Raw genomic sequence first — 24,836 nt, 5'->3', positions numbered from 1 at the left:
TCGCCGACTACAAAAGTGGCCGAATAGTCGGTTTTGCCGATTATTCGGAACATCACTGTTTATTACTCTGCCAACAGCATCATTACATTCCTTGTCTTTGAATGTAATTCCATAGCTTTTTTTTTTTTCATTTCATGAACTTTCAGGATTCTTTTCACAATTTGTTTTGACATGTTTATTCACTGGTTTTGATAAATCTAAAACTCAGCAAAAGTCGCTGTTTTACATTAGGCTTGTTGGCTTCTTTAAATAGACATTTTTGCTTTATTTCCTCTTGCTTTTGTTTAATTTTTTCTTCATCATTCGTTAAAAAAGTGTGTTTTCTCTATTTCAAAATGGCTAGGTTTTCAGTACCTCATAATATGTATCTAGATATAAAGAAATTATTCCTGAGCAAGCTAAAAATGCATAAAGTGTAATAAAAACATGTTAACTATATCACAGTTATTTAAAAAGAAGAGATGACGCACGTTTCCGTTTTTTTGAATCTTCATCCATAATTATAAATAAATTTAATTCTTGATAAATTATTACTTTACTTCACGACCCACAAGTATAACATTGAACTATTACTTGAACATTAAACTATTACTTCATTGAGACCTGCACGTTACCTTCGTGTTCTTAGTTCATACATTTCGATGAAACTACTTCGGGTAATATGAAATACTTAAAAAATTGTTAAAAGAGGGAAGAAGAAAGATACAAGTTCTTATGTTGAGCAATTTATAAAATTTATACTCTAAATGGCTTAAGAAATGAGAGATGTAGGACTAGAAAAATTTAACGTAAATTCCTAAAGGTCATGTGTAGAGAATACAAATATTTGTCATAGAAAAATGCACCATTATGGCATTAATGACACAAAAATAATATGTAATTTAGTTACAATATTAATAACAAATTTATTGTTCCTAAAATATATAACATATATGGAATAGTGATCGATAGTTCCAACGCCTACTGCTAGATTATCATCTGTAAAGAGGACAGAAAATAAACAGCGTTTGCCGTTGAAGTAATGGGACCTTTCGAGTTCTTAAGGATGACTTTTGGAGTTAAGACAGCGCCTGAGATATTCTGAGAGAGTCTCCGTGAGTTACTGAAGAAACGCAACTTGCCAGTACATTGGGCCAACTATTACTTATAAGCGTACTTGGACGTTTGGAGTATCGTACTTGAACTACTGTTCGAAATTTTTATAGAAGTGGGTCTACACATAAAACGCTAGAAATATCGTTTCTGGAAGGACAGGGTAGGGTTAAGTAAGACAAGGTAGGTGAAGGCACTTGTGGAACACCCGACGCCATCATCCCGAAAACAACTTCGCCGATTTCTGAGGATGGTAAATTGGTACCGACGACACATGAGAATTACAGCTTCAGCAGTGTTTCAAATTACTGGACGTTTATGGTCTACACGGACTCTTGTGATACAGAAATCGCTGCAGTTCTGACGGAAAAAGGCAAAGATAGAGAATATTAAATCTCTGCGATTAGTCGGCCATTAAGTAAACACGAACGCGATTACACAACGAGCAAAAAGGAGTGCTTCGTCGTTATTTGAAGTTAACTAAATTGCGAGGTTAATATTGAGGAGTATCCTGTAACGGACAGCAAACCAGGATGGGGGATCCATCTCGGGCAAACAATCGACAACCAAAGACGTAATCGTATTAGGCTAAGTAGTTAGAGTGTACGACTATTTCCTGAGGGTGTGGAGGGTGTGTACAATTTATTCTTCTCGACTCGAACCGAGCTAGTACACATAGACCTATGAATTCCTGATCTCCAGGGTCATTCGAACGAACTCTAATTTCGTTACAAGAGCAACGGCGCGGCGTTATGAAAGTCAATAATGAAAATGTATTTTAGATAGATTAAATACATTTTTTTAAGAAGGCACAAGAGTAAAGAGGTGGACCTATATTAGGTTGCTGTTGATAAATGTTACATGTCGCACAGTGCAAATGTGTACGTGTGTGTGCGACTTGGTTATTATATATCAGTACTTATCAAAAAACTTCCCGTGACTGTCGTTTAAACAATTATTTATGTCGCGAATTCTTCGAACATAAACACTTTTTCGCAACCTGATTTTTGTACTTTATTATAACCACATTAGTAATTAGAATTAAGTCAACTTTTGTCAAGTCTAGACGTACCTACATTAAAAACCATTTTACAAGATTTTTATGTTTAAAATTAAATAAAATCATAAAATTCTAAACATCATTGTTTAACTGGCGCAGTCTTTAGGATTCCAAGAAAATAGTGATATCTTTGTTTTTGTGCATTTTTCCTGGAATAAGTGTAATCGTCGAAGACAAGACAGACGTCACGAAGCTTCGGTGTCTCTTCGCAGAAAGTTGCTCCTAATTCTTACTGAAGCTCAACTGGAAAAACGCCAGATCATTGAGTCTTCCCTTCTAACCATTTTTGGTTGAATTGGAATCCCATTCGTCCGCACTACAACGGAGTCCTGGAGTTTCTACCCTGACTTTTGGAGTCACAAAGCTGATTAAGCAAATTGTTGGCAGTGGGTGGGTCGTTTTGAATGACCCATACAAACCGTTAATGAAGTTTGCGCGTTCTCTTTTTACTAATTCAAATTTATAATTATTTTTATTTTTGTGTATTTATTGAGAATTTAATTCATAATGACAGAGGCGGGTTCACAAGGAAACCGTGGTAACGCTACTCAAAATTTTATTGACTATGATAAAGCATTTAAGCTTATTCAGAAATTTGATGGTAAAAATTCGCAACTTCATAACTTTAGAGATGTCGTGATTTCATACATACTCGATTTGATCCGCAGGAACAACATATTTTTCAATTTATCGTAAAATCCAATCTAGAGGCACCTGTCAGACATTAAAGTCGAATTGCTAAAAAAATTTGTTGAATCCTTAGATATTCACTGTCTTGCTTTCGAGATGACTCATTTAAAGCAGTTAGTAAACGAAAAATCTTTGTATTTTGTGCAACGCGTCGAAAAACATTTAATACGCATTCAAAAGCATTTAAAATATGATTCATCACATGATGAAAATGCTCGTAAATTGTTACGAGAATATCAGGACAAGTCGGCTCTTTTAACAATAAGTAATGGTTTAAAAGATCCTTTTTGTTCGTATATTGGTGTGCAGAGACCATCATTAATTATCGAAATAACAAATTTAATCCAAGATTATGAAAATCAACAATTTATGATTAGACAAAATTCTTTCCGTTCTGTTAACAACAATCAGCAAACAATCACACCTGCATCTGTAAATACCCAAAAGCCGTTCACCCCTAACAGACCCCCAGTAAAATTAGTTATAAAAAAATGCACGTATTGTCATAATTTGGGTCATGATGTTCAAAATTGCTATGCGAAACGTTCACAAGTTCAGGTTAAAATTGAAAGTAGTGGAATCAGTGTAACAAAAACATGCGCAGAACATTTAGCGGTCACTGAATCTATTTTTGCAACGAAGAAACCCTGAATACGAACTCTCCGACGAAAATTTTCGCGAAGCAGCCTCGGACACTCAAAGTTTGGAACAAGATCAAATGTTGGAAAACATGAAAGAATTGGAAATTTAAACAGAATCTACCCTATTTTTGTCAAAATAAATAATTTCAATCTAAAATTTTTAATCGATTCAAGCGACACAATTTCTATCATAAAACCTTGCAAAGTTAAAAATTTAGAGAGTTTGCAAAATGAAAATGTAAATGTTAATGGAATTTGAGGAAACAATCTTAAAAGTACTAAAGGTGTCAATTTGCAATTATTAGGAAAACATCATAAATTCTATGTTCTAGATATTGTATCTTCCTTCGATGGAATTTTAGGTCTAGATTTCATACAAAATTACAATTGTAATATAGACCTTTCAAAATCTATTTTAAAAATTGGTAAAAAACAAATAACATTGTCCACATTACGTAATAATACAATCAATGCGACTAAAAATAACTCTGATCAGCTGATTCATAAGATTTCAACAGTTTCGGAGCAGATAATAGAACCCGGATCGCAGACTGAGGTTGCTTTGGAAACATACAGCATTCGCGACGGAAAAAAATATTTATGTTCAGAAAAAAATATATATAATGGTAAAATCAGAATTCCTAATGCTCTCTTTAATGTCACAAACTGGAAGTTTATAACAATAATTTTTAATAATACGACCTCGCGATACAGAATGAAAGATGTTTGTTTCGAATTGAAATCTTTAGGCACAGTTGCAATAAAAAAAATTTGTCAAGTTGATAAAAAGCCACTTAGTAATTTTCATGGATTGGAAAAAATAAAAAATCCTTTGAAATTAGAACACCTCAATTTAGAAGAGAAACAGAACAGAAAATATAATGAAATTTTTTTATTCTAAATTTGTGTCCAACTTTGCAAATCTTACAAAGCCTTTAACAACCCTACTTAAGAAATACTAAATTTGATTTCAACCCATAATGTAAAGCCTGTTTTCAGAAATGTAAAACTGTTATCACATCTAATACCATTCTAGCGTATCCCAATTTTGAAAAGCCCTTTACATTGACATGCGACACTTCTAATTTTTCCGTCGGTGTTGTACTGTCCCAGGATGATAGAACTATAGCTTTTGCGTCAAGAACACTGAACGAAACTGAGATCAAGTATTCCACAATAAAAAAAGAATTGCTATCAATAGTTTATGCTGCGAACATTTTCAGACCATATTTGTTTGGAAAAAAGTTTATTATTAATAACACCATAACAGCTACCTATCAAGACTTTGTAGAGAATAATGAATGTTCAGATCTCAAAACGATCAAATATTCAAATGATCAATTATTTTTCCCCAAACATAAAAACATTTTGTATTTTATGACGATATTGACGACATTATATTAAGTGATGTGCGAATTTTCAAAGACAAATTTAATATTGAAGAAATTGACAGTATTAGTTCGGATGATTTATTTCATAATCGAGAAAACAATCAATTTGTAAAATTTGTTAAAATTAACGAATTCGATTTAGAACAAACATTTCAATCATTATCAGCATTACAAATAGACGGTTTTGATTTTTATATGAACAGAATATCAAATGTCAACATATTAACAATGTTAAATTACCTTTTTTTTATCTAAGATCGATAGACGAAATAACCAGTACCCTCTAAATATAGTAGAACCCCCCTTAAGGCCTTTTGATAGAATATCTGTGGATTTGTTAATCATAAATAAAACTTTTATTTTGACTATAATAGGCAATTTAACAAAATATACTCAGGCTTATTTGCTTAAAAACAAAACTGCTAAGACCATAGTAAACAAGCTAAAAATTTACACTCAGCACTACCAAATACGTAAATATTTGTATGTAGACAATGGCACTGAATCTGTGAACAGTTTTTGTAGCAAATTTCATATGAATTTACGAATATGTTCAGTAGAACATTCAGAATCCATGGGAATTATAGAACGACTACACGGCACAATTACAGATACAATACGTTCTTATATGAACGAAGTAGAACAATAAATCAAAACAAACCTCTCTAGACTTACCATCCAGTGAAATTTTGTTTCCTCATTGTAACATCTTTAATCCTTTACAAACTAAGCGAGTTACAGGTAATGAAATTAAACGAGTAAGGGCAAGACAGCTTGATCTGAGAAATAAACAAAACTCATAAAGACAAAAACACACGTAACCGTGTTTACTCTGAACTGCTTCTGTCCAACATATGAATAAAATTTCAAAATTTCATTTCAATCAAATCAAGCCGCTTCTAATTGATAGCAAAATTAAGACACTTCATTTAGTTTGTGGGGTTTCTCGTTGCGACTTTCGTTACTGATGGAGCTCTGCTAACCCAAGAATATTGATAATACCGAGTTGAAATTCCTGAATTGGCTCGCTGAAACCTCAATTTAATGGGCTTCTGCACCACACTGATAGTGGACTACGTGGGGTGGAACCTGAAGAATTTTTCACCCTATGGAAAATTCCTTTTTGGAAAGGGAGGTGTTACATGTCGCACAGTGCAAATGTGTACGTATGTGTGTGACTTGGTTATTATATATCAATACTTAACAAATTTATAACTTCTCGTGACTGTCGATTAAACAATTATTTGTGTCGCGAATTCTTCGAACATAAACAGTTTTTCGCAACCTGATATTTGTACTTTATTATAACCACATTAATAATTAGAATTAAGTGAACTTTTGTCAAGTCTAGACATACCTACATTAAGACTTTTATGTTTAAAATTATATAAAATCATAAAATTCCAAACATCATTGTTTAACTTAAATATTTAGGGATATAGGATATTCTACTTTTAAGGAAAAGCTGAGATTCACTTAAGATAGAAGGCAGTGGAGGTGCTTATTCAACCAGTCTTCGGAATTATCCCCACCCTACACTTGCTTTGTGATATATTGGCGTAACGAGAGATTTTCAATAGCTGTAACTTTATATAGGCTTAATATGTTTGGTTTCTGTTTTTAAACTTTGTACCGACATCGTGACTCGTCAGAGCGTTTTTCAGTAGGGTATACAAAACAGTTTGAATCAACCTTCTACAGCTTTTCGTACAATACTCTCTCTCCCTCTATACTTGTTAAAATAAGTATTCTAGTTACCTTTTTCATCACTGTAGATTTCTGCTTTCTGTGTTGTACTCTTCGATTATTAGTTAAAAGCGTAGGAAGATACGAAGTATTAGTAACAATCTTATTCGTTGCAATTACGAAAATCTATCTGTGGGGTGTGGAGTCGCATAACTACTAATTTATTAAACCGTTATATATGAATATGACCTTAATCTAAATGTCTATTTAAACAACAATTAAGTACCTTACACATTACATAAAATGTAAAATAATTCATAATATACCATTTGTATAAACTTTGTCCATCTTCTATTTTAAGGGATAGTTGGGGGCGAAGATATGGAAGCTGGTAACATACCTCAATTCTGATCCATTTTTTAATCTTTGTTTACCCGTTGCAAGCATATTACCAAAAGAAGTAGTAGGTTGTTTAATTATGTGAATACGGATTAATTCTTTAAATAGTGGATTATCGAATTGATTATTGCTAGTAAATATTCTATTTATATTTTGAAAACAAATTAATAAATGCTTCGGCCGCGTCGGGTATATTCATTGACACTAGCGGTTCATACGTAAAGTTTCTGGTAAAATTATAGCTGATGCTGTGTTTTCTTCCGGGCTTTTTGGCCGTGGTCCGTGGAATTTTACTTTTCCAACCGTTCTTTGCTGACGGCACCTTCAGTGGTGACTGGGCAGGTGCTGAGTCGTACTGATGCAATTTGAGAACGGGTTACACTTCTTATACTGCAGTCGTTACGGTAAGGGGTTTTATGGTTCACTGCATCCATGTTGTTTTTATGTTGATCCGGTCCTTTTCGGTTGGTAGCACATTGTTTATGTTTTTAGTGTCGGTTTCCAAGCTTTGCTGATATGTAAGCCATCATCTCTGTTTATGTTATTAGGATGTTGTTCAATTTCCAGAGCTTCCCTTCTAATCAGATTGTAGAATCCCGACGTTCTAACCAAGACAGTTGTATCTTTGAATTGAATGGTATGGCCTTCCTCAAGCGCGCGTTTTCTCTTTGTCATTATATTGCGTTGCGTCATTCCAATGTAGTCTTTAACACATTCACAGGGTATACGGTAAACTCCTGGTGTTAGTAGTAGATCTAGAGGGTCTTTTGCTGATCGTAAACCTTGCGGGTGGGTAGAAATGTTGTTTTTATTCCCTTTTTTCCAAGAATCTTAACTATCCTGTCCGTGATATTCTGAATATAAGAAAGGCAAGTTGTGATCTTTTCCTTATCAGTCGTTGTGTTATTCTTGTTGTGATGGCTTCTAGGATGCATTACTTTCTGGATAGCACTGTAGCTGTAACCGTTTGCTATAGGTGGTCTAATTCCGGCTGTAGATGTTCCTTGTCCGCGATGAGTTTAGCTCTGTTAACCAATGCTTTGATGACTGTCCTTTTTTGGGCTTGATGGTGGTTGCAAGCAGCGTTCAGATATCTATCTGTATGTGTGGCTTTCCTGTAGACACCGTGAGCATGTTGACCTGTAGTAGTTTTTTTACAATGACGTCTAGGAATCCTTCCATCCGTCTCCTGTTCCTTAATGAAGCGTCTGTTTTGATGCTGGCTGTTCAGGTGATCTAAAAATTTGTTCAGCTTATCCTCTCCATGTGTCCAGACGGCGAAAGTATCATTCATATATCGATACCAATGAGTCGGTTTATATTTGGCTGTCTCAAAGAACTCCATGTAGAAATTTGTACTTGTGGACTAAGTGGGCTACCCATTGCTACCCTGTCGATGTATTCGTAAAAATTTTGGTTCGATAGGAAGTAGCTAGACGTCAGGCAGTGTTCGAATAGTGCGATTTCTTTATCCGTAAAACGTGTCCGTAGTAGTTCCAATGTATCCTTTAGTGATACCTTCGTGAATAACTATTCTACATCGAAGCTGACTAGGATGTCGGAGTCTTTCAATCTGATGTTGTTCAGTTTCTCGATAAAATGTTTTGAATTTCGAATATAATGTTCGGAGATTCCCACGTACGGAGCCAAGAAGGTTCACAAATATTTAGCCAAGTTGTATGTTGATAAACCAATAGCACTCACTATTGGACGTAGTGGTACTTCTGCTTTGTATATTTTTGGCAATCCATATAGTCTTGGCGGGCGACTGTCGGAGGGTTGCAGCTGTTTAATGGTTTTCTCGTCCCAATTTGTTTTATTCGATAATTTGAGGGTGTTTCTTTCAATTACTGATGTTGGATTTCGTGGCAATATCTCGTGTCTGATGTTAACAAACTCCTCAGCTTATTCTCATATTCCATTGTATCCATGATAACTGTCGAGTTTCCTTTGTAAACTGGAACTATTTTTATCTCTTTCATTGCTCGTAATTCCCGAAGTGCTGCACGTTCTTCTTTTGAGATGTTGCTTTTTGGAATTTTAGCTTTCCTTAGTATTTTGCAGACGTCTTGTCGTACTTCCTCGGCTTCAGGCGGATTTAGTTGTCGGAGCGATCCCTCCACGTAGGCTATGATTTCTTCCGTAGGTATTGTTTTCGGACTAATCGTAAAATTTTTTCCTTTGACTAGAACCGACTTCGCTGCTTCGCTGAGAGTTATTTTGTTGCGTTTCATAACGAGATTTGCGACGTCCAAGCATTGGTTTTTTTTTTCACGAAGCTTCTTTCCATTTAAATGGTCGAATTTCCATATCTGACGGTCCTTCGCATTGTTATATTAACTTTCTGCTGATTGTGCCGTCATCGAATCGATTTTCCTCCACAACTTATTATCCAGAAAAACCCGTCAGCAGAAACCAACGGAATCCCTACAAAAATTAGAGGCCGATATTGCGAGACTGTCTCGAATGACCTATCCTAATACTCCAGAGGAATTGATGGAAAGGTTGGCAGTAGAGGCATTTACTAATGGACTTCGGGACAGAGACAGAGATACTCAACAATGAATACACCTTGACCGACCTAACGCTAGCTGATGCATTGGCTCGTGCATTGGAGCACGAAACTGTTAAATGGGCCTATAGCAAACAGGAAAAGGTTCGGCTACTGTATGAAGAAACGGATTCGTCAGAATCTTTAGAAGAAACCGTCTGCCGAATCATCTTCAAGTTCGATAAAGAAACTCGAAAGCTAAGATGTTGGAATTCCGGCGAACCAGGTCATACGAAGAGGCAGCTTAGGAAAAGTACTCCTTCCCCAGGTACTCGACTTCAATAGCAGGAAAACTAGATAGGGTCGACGTAACGGGGCAAACGTTGAGCCACGGATAAAAAGACACCGAATTTATCGCATTTACGAAGACATTGAAGCACCAGAATGGCAGTATACTCCTAGGTGGAAAAATAAATAGACGAAGATGCGCGTTTCTTTTGGACACTGGGGCCAATAGGAGCATAGTAAAACCCGGCGTAGTCGAGGGTTCTAACCAGGTCGTGTCAACTAAGTGGGTTCTGCGTACGACTACCGGTTAAAAAGCGGTTGTTCATGGCAAAGCTAACGTGTCACTTGAAATCGGTAAGACTGTCTTTAAACATCGAGTGCTAGTGACAGATATTGAAGATGACGTAATTCTTGGGTTGGACGTTTTACAAAAATACGAATTTGATATAAATTTAAGAAGACGCGTTCTAAGACTGAATGGCGAAGAATTCTATTTCATCAAAGATAGACAGGAAGCTGTAACCCGAAAGGTAAATTATGAAACAGTACCTGTTGAAATAAGTGGAGTAGTTGACAGAGATTGTAGGAATCTAACCCGAGAGCAGAAACGCAAAGTGCAACAGCTACTTTGTCAGAATGCTGACGTCTTTAAGACTGACAAGAATGGTAGGGGAAGGACCAATATCGTAAAACACAAGATCAATACTGGTAATGCGCAGCCTATTCGTCAAAAACCTAGACGATTGTCCCTGACCAAGAAAGAAGAAGCAGAACCAATAATCCACGAAATGCAGGAGACCGGCATAATTGAGCCATCATCAAGTCCATGGACATCACCGGTAGTACTAGTAAAGAAGAAGGATGGTACAATCCGTTTTTGTGTGGATTACCGACAGCTCAACAACGTAACCAAGAAATACAGTTATCCACTACCACGGTTTGATGACTCAGTGGGACTTAGGATTGGTTTAGAGGATGACATCCTGAAGCGTGTTGTTGAATGTCCAGATGGAGAGGAAGATAGGAAGCAATTGGTTATTCCTCGAAACAAGGTTAGAGAAGTGTTGCAGTATCTTTATGAAGGATCGTCTGGTGGCCAAGATTATGTTACCAACCTCCGCATATAGCTTAACGATATCCATGAGTCGGTTCGTCTGCATATGCAGATTGCTAGTGGCGGGATTAAAGAAAACTACGATACGATACTAAGGCTACAGCAGGTGGTTACCAAACTGGAGATCTTGCTTGGTTGTATAATCCTCGTCGCCGCCGTGGACTATCACCTAAGTTCCAACAGAATTAGGAAGGACTCTATGAAATAGTGAAGAGGATTAATGACGTGATCTACCGAATTAAGAAAACTCCAAATGGGAAGTCGAAGGTAGTCCATTTTAATCGCTTGGCTCCATTCGCCGGTGCAAATGAAGAGGAGACGCGGGCCAGATTATTAAGAACCATTCCTTCCGAGCCCACATTCGAAGAGTTCATAAAGGAAGGCCCCTATGATAACAGGAGATTTGTAGTGACGCAAGAAATCCGACAAGACCTCTTTGCTATATCTAAGGAATATTCTCTGGCCCATTGCGTTTCAAAGGATCTCAGAATGAGCCGTCGTATCGCGTCCTAGTTCAAACGCAAATTTGGCTGTTTGAAACATCTTGAAGACCAAGAACAGAAAGGATGAAGACTATTGTGCCTACCTGACGGACGACGCAATATCTATTACCTGGTAACTAAAGGAAGTTGCTCTGATAACCCAACTTATAGAGACCTTTGAGATGCAGTAATGGAGCTCCGCGGGCATCTTCTGGAAAATAACCTACAGAAGCTGGCGATTTCGATGTTTCCAGAAGGTTCCAGAAAGTAAACAAAAATTTAAAGGAACAGACGATCGCCGAGAGGGGAAGAAAGTAAAGTGATCGTTGCAGAAGTGAATTGAGAAATAAATTGACAGTGATAGCAGTGAAATAAATATCGCAGTGAATAGTGATATATCAACAGTAGTGTAAATAAATAGAATAATTCATAACCTAAGTTTAGTAATAATTTAATAGTGTTTTTATGTTCTTTAATAATTAGTGTAAATAAATAGTTTTTGTCGTTATCAGTCTTAGAAGTTAATTTTGTTTAACCAACGAACATTACAATATTAAATGGACTGACGTTCATATTTTGCCATTCGACACACTTTGCAGTTATTTACGAATTTTTAGCAATCCTTAATCAAATTTGACTAGGAATATTTCCTACTAATTTCCTCGTATGCCTCTTGGGCTCCTCGATGATTATATATTACTGAAGCTTTTATCATATTATGAAACTTCCTAGCAATATTTCGTGCTAATATTTAATAAAGTTTATTAATTTTTCCATATATTCTATTTATTATTGTCTAATTATGTTAGTATTTTGTTCGATTATATGAACGGTATATTTGGTTCTGTCGAAACATGTACTTTTCTGTAACCCTGCTGTTCGATTAAATATGAAGTTGAAGTGTACTTTAAACTTATTTAATGGTTTGTCTGTGATAGGTGATATAGCTTGGGTGTTTTCGATTTCACAATGTTGCCTAATTATGGACTGATCTTCAGTTACTTCCCCTTTGATAGGATTATCACTATATCTATCGGGAAGTCTATTTTGGATGACTGAAATGATCATCTTTATCGATTGGCTAATTTGCGATGTTTTTGCCGTATCAGGTTGTTTAGGTTCATGAAGTACTAACTTGTATATTTCGGCGACATCTAAAAATTCACACTGTGATGTCGCCAGGATGATTAAACAATCATAACAAACCGTCTTCTGTATCTACGGGATTTGTCTCTATACGCGTTCGTGTTTACTTTACCTTTCTTTCACATTCCAAAAATTGCAGCATCTATGCCTGGTTCTGAAATTGACTGCTGACAAATACGTCTATGCTTGTGTCTGTTCCGCTTCTTATACTGTCCGCTTGGGTGACGTGACACTTATTTTTTTTACGGCTGGATTCCATATTTCATTAGGTTTCGTGTCATCTTTTTTCCTGTTTCCTTTGTAGGCGAATCCAAAATGAGCCATTTTCTTCATGAGTAAAGGAATGCATCTCGACGACTGATTCTCCTAACCTATAACTTCTTTGTGCTCGGAAAGGCGAGTCTTGACACTTTTTTTGGTCGTGCCCACATACACTTTTCCACAACCGCAATGATCTTACTATTTAGTTTTTGGAAATCTACAACTAACAAACGTGACTTTTGCTTGAAGTGTCTTGTTTCGTAGCAGATAAAAATTTTTAATGCTGATGAATAGGACCGTCATGGTGTGATGCGTAATATATTTAGTTTTGAATAAAAGAGCCTTATTAATCTAGTAGTATTATATTAATATTCTACAGGTGACGTTTGCTACGTTGTTTGCGCTAATTTATGAAAGGCTCTCTATAAAAACAATAGCTAAAGCAACTGTTTGCTAAGAATCTTATGGAAATTGGCAATTTCAAAAACTAATAAAATTTCGTAATGACATGTTTTTAGTTTTGATAAAATAGATCTCTCGTAAAATTTAATGTTTAACTGCATCTTACTTGTCAAATATTGACGCAACTGATAAAAACATATCATTTATTTCTGAACAATTCCACATAAAAGTTACCAACTAGTATTTATTTATAGGAAAATAGGTAATGCTGATCAGAAATAATCAGCAATTCTGCTTAAAAGAATACCATTATTGTAAACAATCAATTAAAAACTACAAAATTACAAACATATTGACGCAAACAATAGCGACAATTCGATAGCTCGAGAAAGTCTGTTCCTCGGTTTTCATTCTCCTACCTTCCCTCCTGAATTACTATGTAACGGTAATTTTGCTACTTGTTTCAGAAGTACCCTGTATAAAAAGTGATTTAATTGTGTACCAAGTGTGATTCTAAAATAGAAACTTTTAACTAATAAAACTAATTAATTCCTAAATATAACCAATCACACTTCTAGTTAACGTTTAATTTTAAATGCGATATATCAACGTGGTTTTTGAATTGGAAATCACAAAGTTAGATACTGAATTTGAGAACGACATTACTCGCATATATTATTTGCATCTGTGCCTAATATGTACCTTAGATCTCACAATGAAGCCTGAAGAAGCACCATAAAATAAAACATTAGTGGCTGACTATGGTATTAAAAGTAAAATACATTTCACAATAAACTTTTCTAAATTAGCTCAAACGTGAGCCACACCAACCAGAACAGTTCATAAATATTCTTAACTCCTATTGGTGTTTATAACATATCTTTCCTGATCTTTTGAAAATTAGAATAAAAAAAAATTCTCTGTATTACAGATAAAAAGAAGGCGCGATAATAAAAGACATGCCGCATCAAAAATAGCGACGGACATTGTATCAAAATTTAATCATAGATTATGAGAACATGTCCTCCAAATTTTATCGAAGAATTGTTATCAGACTTAAGTAAATATTTTCAAGCATTATGAAGTAAACTGTTATTTCTGAATTTCTGTAGTTACCGATCAGTTTTCAGAAAGATTTGTTTCAGAACGACTTGTCTTTTCCTTTTTTAGAAACTCAAGCACCACCGTTATGGCTCCGCATTACAAACTAATATATTTTAATTCAAGAGGACGAGCTGAAACCATTCGACTTATTTTTGCGTATGCGGGGGTCGAATATGAAGATGTTCGAATACCGAAAGAGCGATGGAATGAATACAAAAAAAGTAAGTAGAACCTACTTGTGGTTTTAATATCTTACAATAATGTTGTATCCAATGGTGCATATTAAATTACCAGTGGCATAGCCCAGAAATTATGAACGGGACGGTGATTAACCCCAGTTATGTATATACACATTTAATACAAATAAGGAAAATTGATGTCTACCTGTAATATGGAAATAATTGCCTTTTTATAAGCTCATATGGTTATTAGTATGCTATTAAGACATAAACGACCCTTAAAAAACTTTTGTCTGAATGGGCTAATCTTCGAAACAGATGAACCAATTTTCATGGAAACATGTAGAAATAATTTTTTTTATTTTAGAATTAAATCAAATTGTAAAACATTTTTAACGACGAATATTCTTTATTGAGAAACCAAATGGCAAAAATTTCTAGCTCATAAATACCAGCACTTTACAAACTTTTAATTAAATTCAACTTTCGCCTATGACAAATCCTCCGGGCAGAAAAAAATTCACTTGTCATGAAATTTTTCAGAACCAGAAGTATACTTTTACCTCAATCCTCTCACTACCTTCTAACTGCGACGCTCAACGTGGATTGCGCGTGTGTTAGGTTCAGTCAATATGCGGCTGATAATATACATGAATATATATGAATAACTCACAACTACTTCTGATATACTGGATGAATAAATGTGAAATATACAGTACATAAAGAAACTGCATAATTTCCGTGTCTAGATGTTGTGATACAGAGTGTAACAGAAATAAGTGTGGAGCTTTGAAAGCTGTAAATTAGATATAAGAAGAAATCGCATGGTGAGTTCAGCAGAGTGGTTAGGGACAAAAAGAATTTTAGAATAGAGGGAAAAGTCCATCCTGCGCGTGAATTAGCAACGTACGTGTGTACGAATAACGAACTTGGGTTGAAACTGCAGTTGATTCGATGCAGAATATAGACAGTGACAGCTATCGAACGTCTAAAATAAATAAACAGTTTACTATTACACGTAATGTTTGAACTCCTTATTACGATAAAAATAAATTAAATAGGTACATTTGTTCATTGCTGATGATATACAACACTGTATAAATTTAACCTCAACACATATTAAAAACACAAAAGAAAGAAAAAAAATGTAGGTCACGTAAAAAATAGTAGGTAAATAACATCCTGGATGAGATAAATTTCTACACACCAGGCGGGTAACTTTTTTTATGATTTGCCAATAACTCTATCATCCTACTAGGAAAAAATTAAGTATTTACTGATTTTTGCTTATAATTAGGCTTACACCGCTTATTCATCGAGGACTGTCTAGTGACTATCGTGAAAATTCATAACTCTGTCCTACATGAAATAGCATTAAATAATACCGTATTAAAAACATAAGGCTTTGTAACGATTTTCTTTGGATGTGACCAACATAAATCTACTTGCGGCTGAAAATCAGTTTCAAGTAGAGTTTGCACTAGTTGCAAGTGACAATGATGCAGAAACTGTGCCACACTATCAGATAAGAGGAACCAACAGTCCCTGTTATTTCGGTATTAGTCAAAATAATCAATGGCAAATGCCTCAATAACATGCTCAGAATATATATTGTAACGTAGACAAACACCTGTTTGACTGCTTGCTAATTTATTTAACTATTTACTTTTCAATGAACACCATTATTATTAAATACCACAGATGGCGCGGTAAACGCCATCTGTAGTACGATGCTACATTTTAGGATTACGTATTACGTACAGTTCTGTCGGAGCTATCTGCGACGCGCTGATGAGATCCAAAAATATCGAAATCGTCTGGCAGTTTCGATAGAATACGGACCACTTCGAATTATTTTACCACTATTATTAATTAATCACCATACTGCAGACTTCATCGCTTCTTCGCTGTTTCTAATTTGTTCTGTATTGCCTCGTAACTCGAACTGATCACCATGTATATTGGGTTACGTAGCCCTGTATGTTGGACTGTTCAAAAGTGACACTGCCCCCCCCCCCTCTTACAAACCAAAAGTTCAGATCAGTTATGTCGTATCTGAAGGAAGCAAGCCGGTCAAGATGGACGATCTTAATTTTTGCCCGAGGTCTCTTCTGAATTCTACCGACGATCTCAAACTTCCCTTCCGCCTTGACGGATTGTATAATCACACTTTGTCGCCTTCATTAAAACTAGCAAAGTTGACTGGTCGATCGTATCTGGTCTTTATGCGGTTACATTCACATCGCAGCTTCGTACGCACAGAATTCTGAATGGCTTGTAGTGGTTCTTGTAGTTTGTGCACATATTCATTTGTAGGCACTTGAGTCTTCTGGCTGACCAAACGTCACTTCACTTTTTCTTTAGTTTGTTCTTGAGCTGCTTTTAATTTTTCTTGTCCCATTTTCATATCAACTTGTGCCGCTTCTATTTTCTGTATCATTTCTTCTTGTCCTTTGCCCATCCTTAGTGTTATTTATTTTTATCCTTTTCCTATTTTTTGTGTCATTTCTGCCATCAGTGCCTTTATTTGTTCCTCCATTTTTGCTTCGGTAGCTCTGGTCGTAACAGCCATGTCTGGATTTCTTCTAGAAAGTTCGATGAAAATATTTGATTTTAGTAGAATTGTTCTTTTCTCTTCGCGAGTTTGTAGTGATGTATTTCTTGCTAGGATTAGTCGCGGTTCTAGGAAACTTGCAGGAAATTATCGATGACATCTTCTCTCTTCGAGAGCTTTCGATAGATAGAAACTTCTAGAAACCTCGATAGAAGTCGATAACGTCGAATTTGTTCTTTCTTCTAGAGCTTTCCATTGATATGACGTATTTGGGTTTCGTGACAACCTACAGAAACTTACAGAAAATTCGATGAAATTCTTCAATAACGGCAGATTCTTTGCTCTCTCTTCGAGAGCTTTCCAACAATATGTAACGTTTTTCTCACAGCCGATGTAAACTTCCAGCAAATTGGTTAATTAAACGCTTCTGGAATATTTGATGGAATACTTCAAAATCCTTCTCCAATTATTTGCAGTTAAAAAAAGAAATAGCCTTTAATAAAACTGATTGTTACCAGAAAATTGCTCACGAGTTGCTTAATTGGCATGGATACCGAAAAATACAATCAGAAAATTACAGTCTTAATTTCCGAAGACAACTAGAAACGTTGCAGCCAAGATCCGACAACAAAGGTAGAACGCCGAACTACCAATCTGCTTAAGAAAACCGACTGGGAGGACAAGCTCATCAAGCAACATACACCTTCAGACAGTAAAAGTTCACGTCTCTATGACCTTCCCAAGATCCATATGAACGACACACCTCTGCGACCAATCATCAATTCAATCGGAAGCCCGACATATAAACTAGCACAGGAGGTCGAGTATGGAGTATTGACGTGTTAAAGGTGCTGAGGTGAAAAACAAAGTTTTAATAAGAATACAGTCGAATTTTTGCTATAAGAGTGCAGCAGATACAGAGGCATATAGCAAAGAATACCCTAAGGTGAGAACATCCCAGAGAAGTTGAAGATAAGGTTGGAGAGAAATTGCATTTTCTAAATCAAGCAAGAGGTTATGTCAAAGGAAATCGATAATAAAAATCAATACGGAACTGTTAGAGACACCTTCCGACCAAGAGTAAAAAGTGTAGGCTGTATAACAGACTTTTATAAAAGAAAAAGAGAAGACACAACAAAAGTGGAAATCTGCCAAACCAGCAAGAAACCTGCAACGACATTTAATTCAGAAACGCAAGTTACCATACAGTGTGAGCAACAAAAAGGGTCTGAAACGGAAATGGTACAATACGATGAGTTATGCAAGCTGATAAGGGAAATAAGAACTGATCTAAAAGAATTAAGGAAAGAAAATCATGAATTAAAAGATGAATTACAAATAATAAAAAATGAATACAAACAGGAAAGGGAAAGATGGGAAACTGAAAAAACCTTTTTGAAAAGCAGAGTAGAAAAACTAGGAGAAAAACTAGAAAAGATAGAAAAAAATGAAAAAAGAAATAATATTGTAGTAACGGGTTGCAAAATAAAAGGAAATACTGCAGAGAAAATAAAAGAGGAGGTTGGGCAGATTATTTATACAAAATTACAAATAAAACCTAAAATAATATCTGCAAATAAATTAGAAAAACATAATAGGCAGATTATTTTCATTAAACTGCAAGACTGGGAAAACAAAAAACAAATTTTACATGCAAAAAGTAAACTAAAAGGAACAAATATATATATAGACAGTGAACTAACGGAAAATGAGAAAAATATACAACAAAGCATAAAGCAGATAGCGTCCGAAGAGAGACAGAAAGGAAAAGTTGTTAAAATAGGTTACAAGAAACTAAAAGTAGATGAGAGATTGATGGTATGGAACGAAATGGAAGGAAAACTTACGCCAAAAAACTAAAACATAAAATAGACAATAAGTATCAGATTACCAACAAAAATGCGCTCAACTTAGATAATAGGGGATTATTAGGAACAATAGCGGGTAATATTGCTAGACAATTAAGAGACAACTTAGATAATAAAGTCGACAAAAGAATATACAAAGAAAATAACAAAGCAAAATGTTTAAAAATAACCTTTTGGAATGTTGCGGGTATTAGGAATTTAGAGGAAGAATGGGAAAAACTACTGGAGTATGACGTAATAAATTTAACAGAGACTTGGGCGGACGAAAAAGACAGAGAATTAATAGAAAATAAATTGATAAATTACAATATTTTACTGGTTGAAGCAAGAAGGGAAGGGAAAAGGGGAAGGCTAAAAGGAGGAATGGTCACGGCATTTAGCAAATCCCTAAATGTAAAGTCTACAATAATAGAAAAGTTAAATGAGGAACTAATCAAACTAGATTTAAACACAGACAAAGGAAAACTTATGATCTTAAGCGTATACATGAGAGATAGAAGGAGTGAAAACTATGAAAAAGTAGGAAAAATATTAGAAGATATCAAGGAAGGATACATAATAATGGGAGGAGATTTTAACGCAAGAACAGCAAATAAAGGTGGAAGAGAGAGTGAAATGATGACAGAAGAATATAGGCTATCGAAAGATAAGGTTTTAAATAAAGAAGGAGAGGTACTACTGAATTGGGTTTCAGATAATGGAATGTACATCCTAAATGGAAACGTAAGAGGCGATGAACAAGGGGAATTAACCTACATAGGAACTAAAGGAAGGTCAGTAATAGATTACGTAATTACTAATAGGAAAACTGAAGAAGATCTGATAGAGAGAATGCAGGTAGTGGATAACAATGAGTCAGACCATCAAAGATTAGACTTGCAATTAAATATTTTAACGAAAAAGGTACATGAAAAAGGATCTAAATACAAAACAATAATCTACGAAGGATGATCGGAGGAGGATATTTTAAATTACAACAATAAGTTAAAAGAATTAGGAAGACCAAAAAATTGGAACGGACTCAGAGAAAATCTAAAAGCAGCGGTATGTATAAAGGAAATAAGGATTAATACAAGTATCCAGAAAAAGAAATGGTGGGATCAAGAATGTCACGCAGCAAAACTAGAGTTAAAGAAGACAAGGAAAAAATATATAGAAACAGGTGAACTGAAAACAGATTACTGTGAATGTAAAAAGAAATACAAAAAAATAATTGAGGATAAGAAACGACTGACATTGGAGAAAGACTGGTCAGAAGCAAGAAAGGACAAAACGGGAAAGAAGTTCTGGGAGTTAATAAACAAACAAAGAACAAAAAAAGAAGAGATAAGTAAAAAAATACATATGGTTGAATGGACTGAGCACTTTGCTAAACAAATGGGAGGAAAAGTAGTAGAAGAAACAAGACAGCTGGGTAAAGAAGAGAAAATAGAAAAAAATGAAGATCAAGAAATAACGCAAGAGGAAGTAGAACAAGTAATAAAGAAGCTGAAAAAGAAAAAGGCGGCTGGAGAAGATAAAATCACAAATGAAGCCTGGATATATGGTGGAAAGGAATTACAAGAGAACTTGCAAGGAATACTAAATAAAATATGGAATGGAGATGAAGATCTGCCTGAGGAATGGAAAATGGGAATAATAAAACCAATTTTCAAGAAAGGAGATAGACATAAACCGGAAAACTACAGAGGAATAACTCTTATGAACACAGGATATAAAATTTACGCGGAAATACTTAGGAAAAGATTAGAAAAGGAATTGGAAGACAAAAAAGCATTAGGAGAGACGCAGATGGGATATAGGAAAAATAAAGGAACTATTGACGCAATATACATAGTTAAAACGGCCATCGAAGAAGAAATAAAGAAAGAAAAAGGTGAAATTTTCCTCTTCTTTGCAGACATGAAAGGAGCTTTCGATAAGCTTAAAAGAGATACGATATGGAAGACCTTAGAAGAGCTAAATATAGAAAACAAATTAAAAGAGAGGATAAGAGAAATTTATGAGGAAACTTACTTTAAGATAGAAGTTAATGGGGAAAAATCAAAGATTATATCAATGAGAGAAGGCATAAGACAGGGGTGTCCACTGAGCACAGTACTTTTTAATGCAACATTTGCAAACTTAGAGAAGAAAATGAGCACAGCGCAAGAAGGAGGTATAGTAATCGGTAGAAAAAAAATTTGGTCAGTGTCATATGCAGATGACATAGTTTTATTAGCGAATAATGAAAGAGGAATGAGGGAAATGTTAACAAAATTCAACAAATACATAAAGGAAAGAGGGTTGGAATTAAATACAGACAAATCAAAAATTTTAAGAGGGAAGAAGGCAGGAGGAAGAAAGAAAAAGGTCGAATTCCAATGGAACGGAAAAACAATCGAAGAGGTTACAGAATTTAATTACTTAGGCTTCATATTACAGAGGAATAATGGAGTAGACAAGCACATTAAAAATCTGAAAAAGAAGGCATTAAGTGTAATGGGAAAAGTATGGGGAATAGGAGAAAGAAACTTAAGAGATTGCTGGAAAAAGAGAATGTTTCTTTTCGAGACACTAGTAGAAAGTATAATAATGTATGGGGCAGAAATCTGGGGATGGGAAGAGAGAAAAGAAATCGAAAGTATTCAGGACAGATATATTAAATGGACACTAAAGCTAGATAAGAGTACTCCGAGATACCTTCTTCAGGAAGAAACAAAATATGAAAAACTGACCATAAAATATTCAAAAAGGGCCTTAAAGTACGAAGAAAAAATATTAAATTCCGAAGGCAACGCAATACTAAAAGAATGTGTAAAAGTTAAGGACAAAATTGCGCTCTTGCAAAAGGAAGAAAAGAAAACCACAAGGGAAAGATGGAAAAAAGAAAGAAAGAATTTTTTAATGGAGAGAGGATGGTCAATCAAACATTATATATGGAAGCTGGAAAATGAGAGAAATGTATGGAAGGAACTAGAAAACTTAACTAAAGATATTGACAAACAAAGAAGGAGAGAGAAAATGAGAAACATGAAATTCGCTCAAGAGTACAAGATATTATGGAAAGAAGGAGAAGAAAAACCTCATTATTTGAAAGATGAAGGAGTAAAGAGAAAAAACCACCTACAATTAACTGCAAGATTCAGATTGGGAAGCGAAAATAGAGCGTCAAGGTATTGGGAGGAAGAAGAAAAGAAATTATGCAGATTATGTAAAAAGGAGCCAGAGACGCTTGAACATATTTTTGAGCGATGTGGGGAAACGGGAAGTTCTGCAAAAAGCTGGAAAGCTCAACTGGAAGGAGTGAACAACATGAAAAGGATGAGAGAAATCTTGTGGAAGAGAAAAATAGCAGGAGAAGAAAATTAATAAAAATGGAAAGAAAGGATGGTCTAAATAAGATGAGAAAAATATGAATAAGGAGGTAAATAGCAGAAAAACGAGAAAGTAGAAAAGAGAAAATAAGTAAATGTAAATGTAACTGCACCTTGTATATATAAAACATAATGTTTTTAATAAAGCTAAGTATATCTATATATAAACTAGCACAGCATCTGGCAAGTCTGATAAAGCCTCTGGTGGGTAACACAGAACAATACGTACGGAACTCGGCACACTTCGTCAACTTCATAAGTACAGTAAATACTGAAACCCCACGATAATAGTTATAAGCTTCGATGTGGAATCATTTTTTACCAACATTCCGTTCAAGGACACATTTTTGCTCTTGGAGAGCCACTTCACACCAGAAATAGTCGCTTTATTTAGACATTGCTTAACTTCAAGTCATAAATATTCTTTGGAACGGACAAGTCTATGAATAGGAAGATGGTGTAGCAGTGTAAGCAGTCTAAAAATCCAATTTATCATAAGCGTAGTAAAAACATATCTAGGTATAAGATTTAATATCACGTGTTAATAGAAAAAAGAGAAATAGCTATTTATTATTAAAAAACTAATATAATTTCTGCAGATACATTTATAAAAACCCTGTTATAATCTAACCACACATTATAGTGCTTTTTAGTGTATAAGCACATTATCGGAAGAGAGCTGATAATCGGTGTTGGTAATAGAGAAATATTCTGTTGCTTTATGCGACGTTTCTCCAACTTCATCAGGCTATATTATTCAATAGAATCGAAATAAATTGTACATTCATTTGTTAGGACCAACTGCAAAAAATAACGGTATTATAAACAGTAAGGTAAACTAAAATTAAATCATCAACAACTAATTTTATAAAACTTGACAGAAAATATTTAAAACAATTATTTATAAATATACTACACATAAATACTAAACAAGCAATACTAATGTCTAAAAATATTCATATGTTAAACACAGACTGAGGACGACTGCACAGTTATCTTAATATCACAGTAATTATAGTCTATGTAGGTACATACGAAAGATTAAAATTTATAAACTTATGATAAAAGTTATGTTAGTTCACACAAGGGAGATTTATATATATGTAACCTCTGGTTAGTACTGCTACCTTGGGGATAGTTGTTAAGCTTAATATAAATAATCATAGATTTAACTTCATTTTGATTTGGTCAAGTTGACTGTGTTTATGTTATTTTTTAATGTTTTATTTGTGTCAAGAACTCTTGTTTGGTTGAGAAAGAACGTGTAATTTAATTCTTTTATTCAGAATTAAATCACGTATAAAACAATCTTAGATATATTATTACGTAAAAAGGTGAGTCCTTTTTTATTGACGGTATTTTTCGTTAAGTTGATGTGTATCATTTCTGATATTAATCTTTTTTTTTATTGGGTTCTCTATCCAAAATTTGTACTTTATCAAACTTAAATGTGTGGTTAATTTTTTCCATGTGTGAAGTAATCACAATCTCTTCGTTTTTTCATTTTTATATTTGCATAGACGTTTCTTCAACAGTGTCAGGGTTGCGATGAAAAGTGGAAACAGTAGTTTTAATGACGATAATTTAATTGATAATATTAAAATGTGTAGTTTTCAAAATGAGAGCTGAACCAAGACTAAAGACTGCTTAACTTTAACTGTTTTCTTACATATTATTTCTATACAAAGAACAACTGTTTTCTTATAGACTCAACAAAGAAATTCGGCGACTATCGAACACATATCTAATAGATTTATGATTTTCCATCCATGACTGTTTATTAAGCTAACTCACGGCTACACGTCGCCGTTGTAATATAAACAATTACCAGTCTCAACATTCTCCCTAAATCATAAATCTATGATTTCTAACATATCTTAAAAAAAATTAAAGTGAACAAATTCCTAGATTAACACGTAATATTATAAAATCATTTTTTCGATTTTTTATTTACCCACTACAAACTACCTCAAATTAATGAGGGAAAATTTGTAGTGGGTAAATAAAAAATCGAAAAAATGATTTCAAATTAATATTGCATATTAATCCACTATTAAGTAACTAACAATGTCATAGGATTTCATATATTTAAGACGTAATGCTACAAATTTCTGAATTGACAAAGCTTTAGTAAAAATATCAGCCAACTGCTGATCAGATGGTACATATTCAATGTTGATTACATTTTTCTTAAACAAATCTCTTAAAAATTGGACTTTACCTCTATATGTTTAGATTTGTCGTGAAATTCGGAGTTTTTGATCGATTTAATCGCACTTTGGTTGTCACAATACAGTTTTAGCACTTCACGTTTAGCACCCAAGTCGTTTAAAATTCGCAAAATCCACAATCCTTTTTTGCGGCACTCGCGACACTCACAAACTCGGCTTCCATCGTTGAAAGGGTCAAACATTGTTGTCGTTTACTTTTAAAAATCCCGCCGGTTTTGGGAAATAGAAACTCAATTCCCAAAAAGAAACTAACCTGATCGTTAACTACTGCTTGAAATTCGCTTCTTAACCTGCAATGGGTGTTTTTGTTGAAGGGCTTGTAAATAACGTAAATTCTGGATTTAACTGAACACAGATTTATTCGTGATTACACTCAATCGCCATCTTGGCTTACAAGTGAA

At 34.6% G+C, this 24,836-nt stretch overlaps 1 protein-coding gene across 1 annotated transcript in view; it reads left to right on the top strand.

Annotated features, from left to right (window-relative positions):
* Positions 1-24,836, top strand: part of LOC108744747 (glutathione S-transferase) — a 115,013-nt gene that overhangs the window by 61,793 nt on the left and 28,384 nt on the right. Inside the window, exon 2 of the mRNA XM_018480653.2 lies at positions 14,314-14,468. Coding sequence (XP_018336155.1) covers positions 14,333-14,468 — 136 coding nt within the window. The 5' untranslated portion in view covers positions 14,314-14,332. The remainder of the gene's footprint in view (positions 1-14,313; positions 14,469-24,836) is intronic.

Source organism: Agrilus planipennis, unplaced genomic scaffold (assembly GCF_000699045.2).
Source record: "Agrilus planipennis isolate EAB-ADULT unplaced genomic scaffold, Apla_2.0 scaffold46, whole genome shotgun sequence".
In the NCBI taxonomy this organism is placed as follows: Eukaryota; Metazoa; Arthropoda; class Insecta; order Coleoptera; family Buprestidae; genus Agrilus; species Agrilus planipennis.
This window is presented reverse-complemented; position numbering and strand designations above follow the sequence as displayed.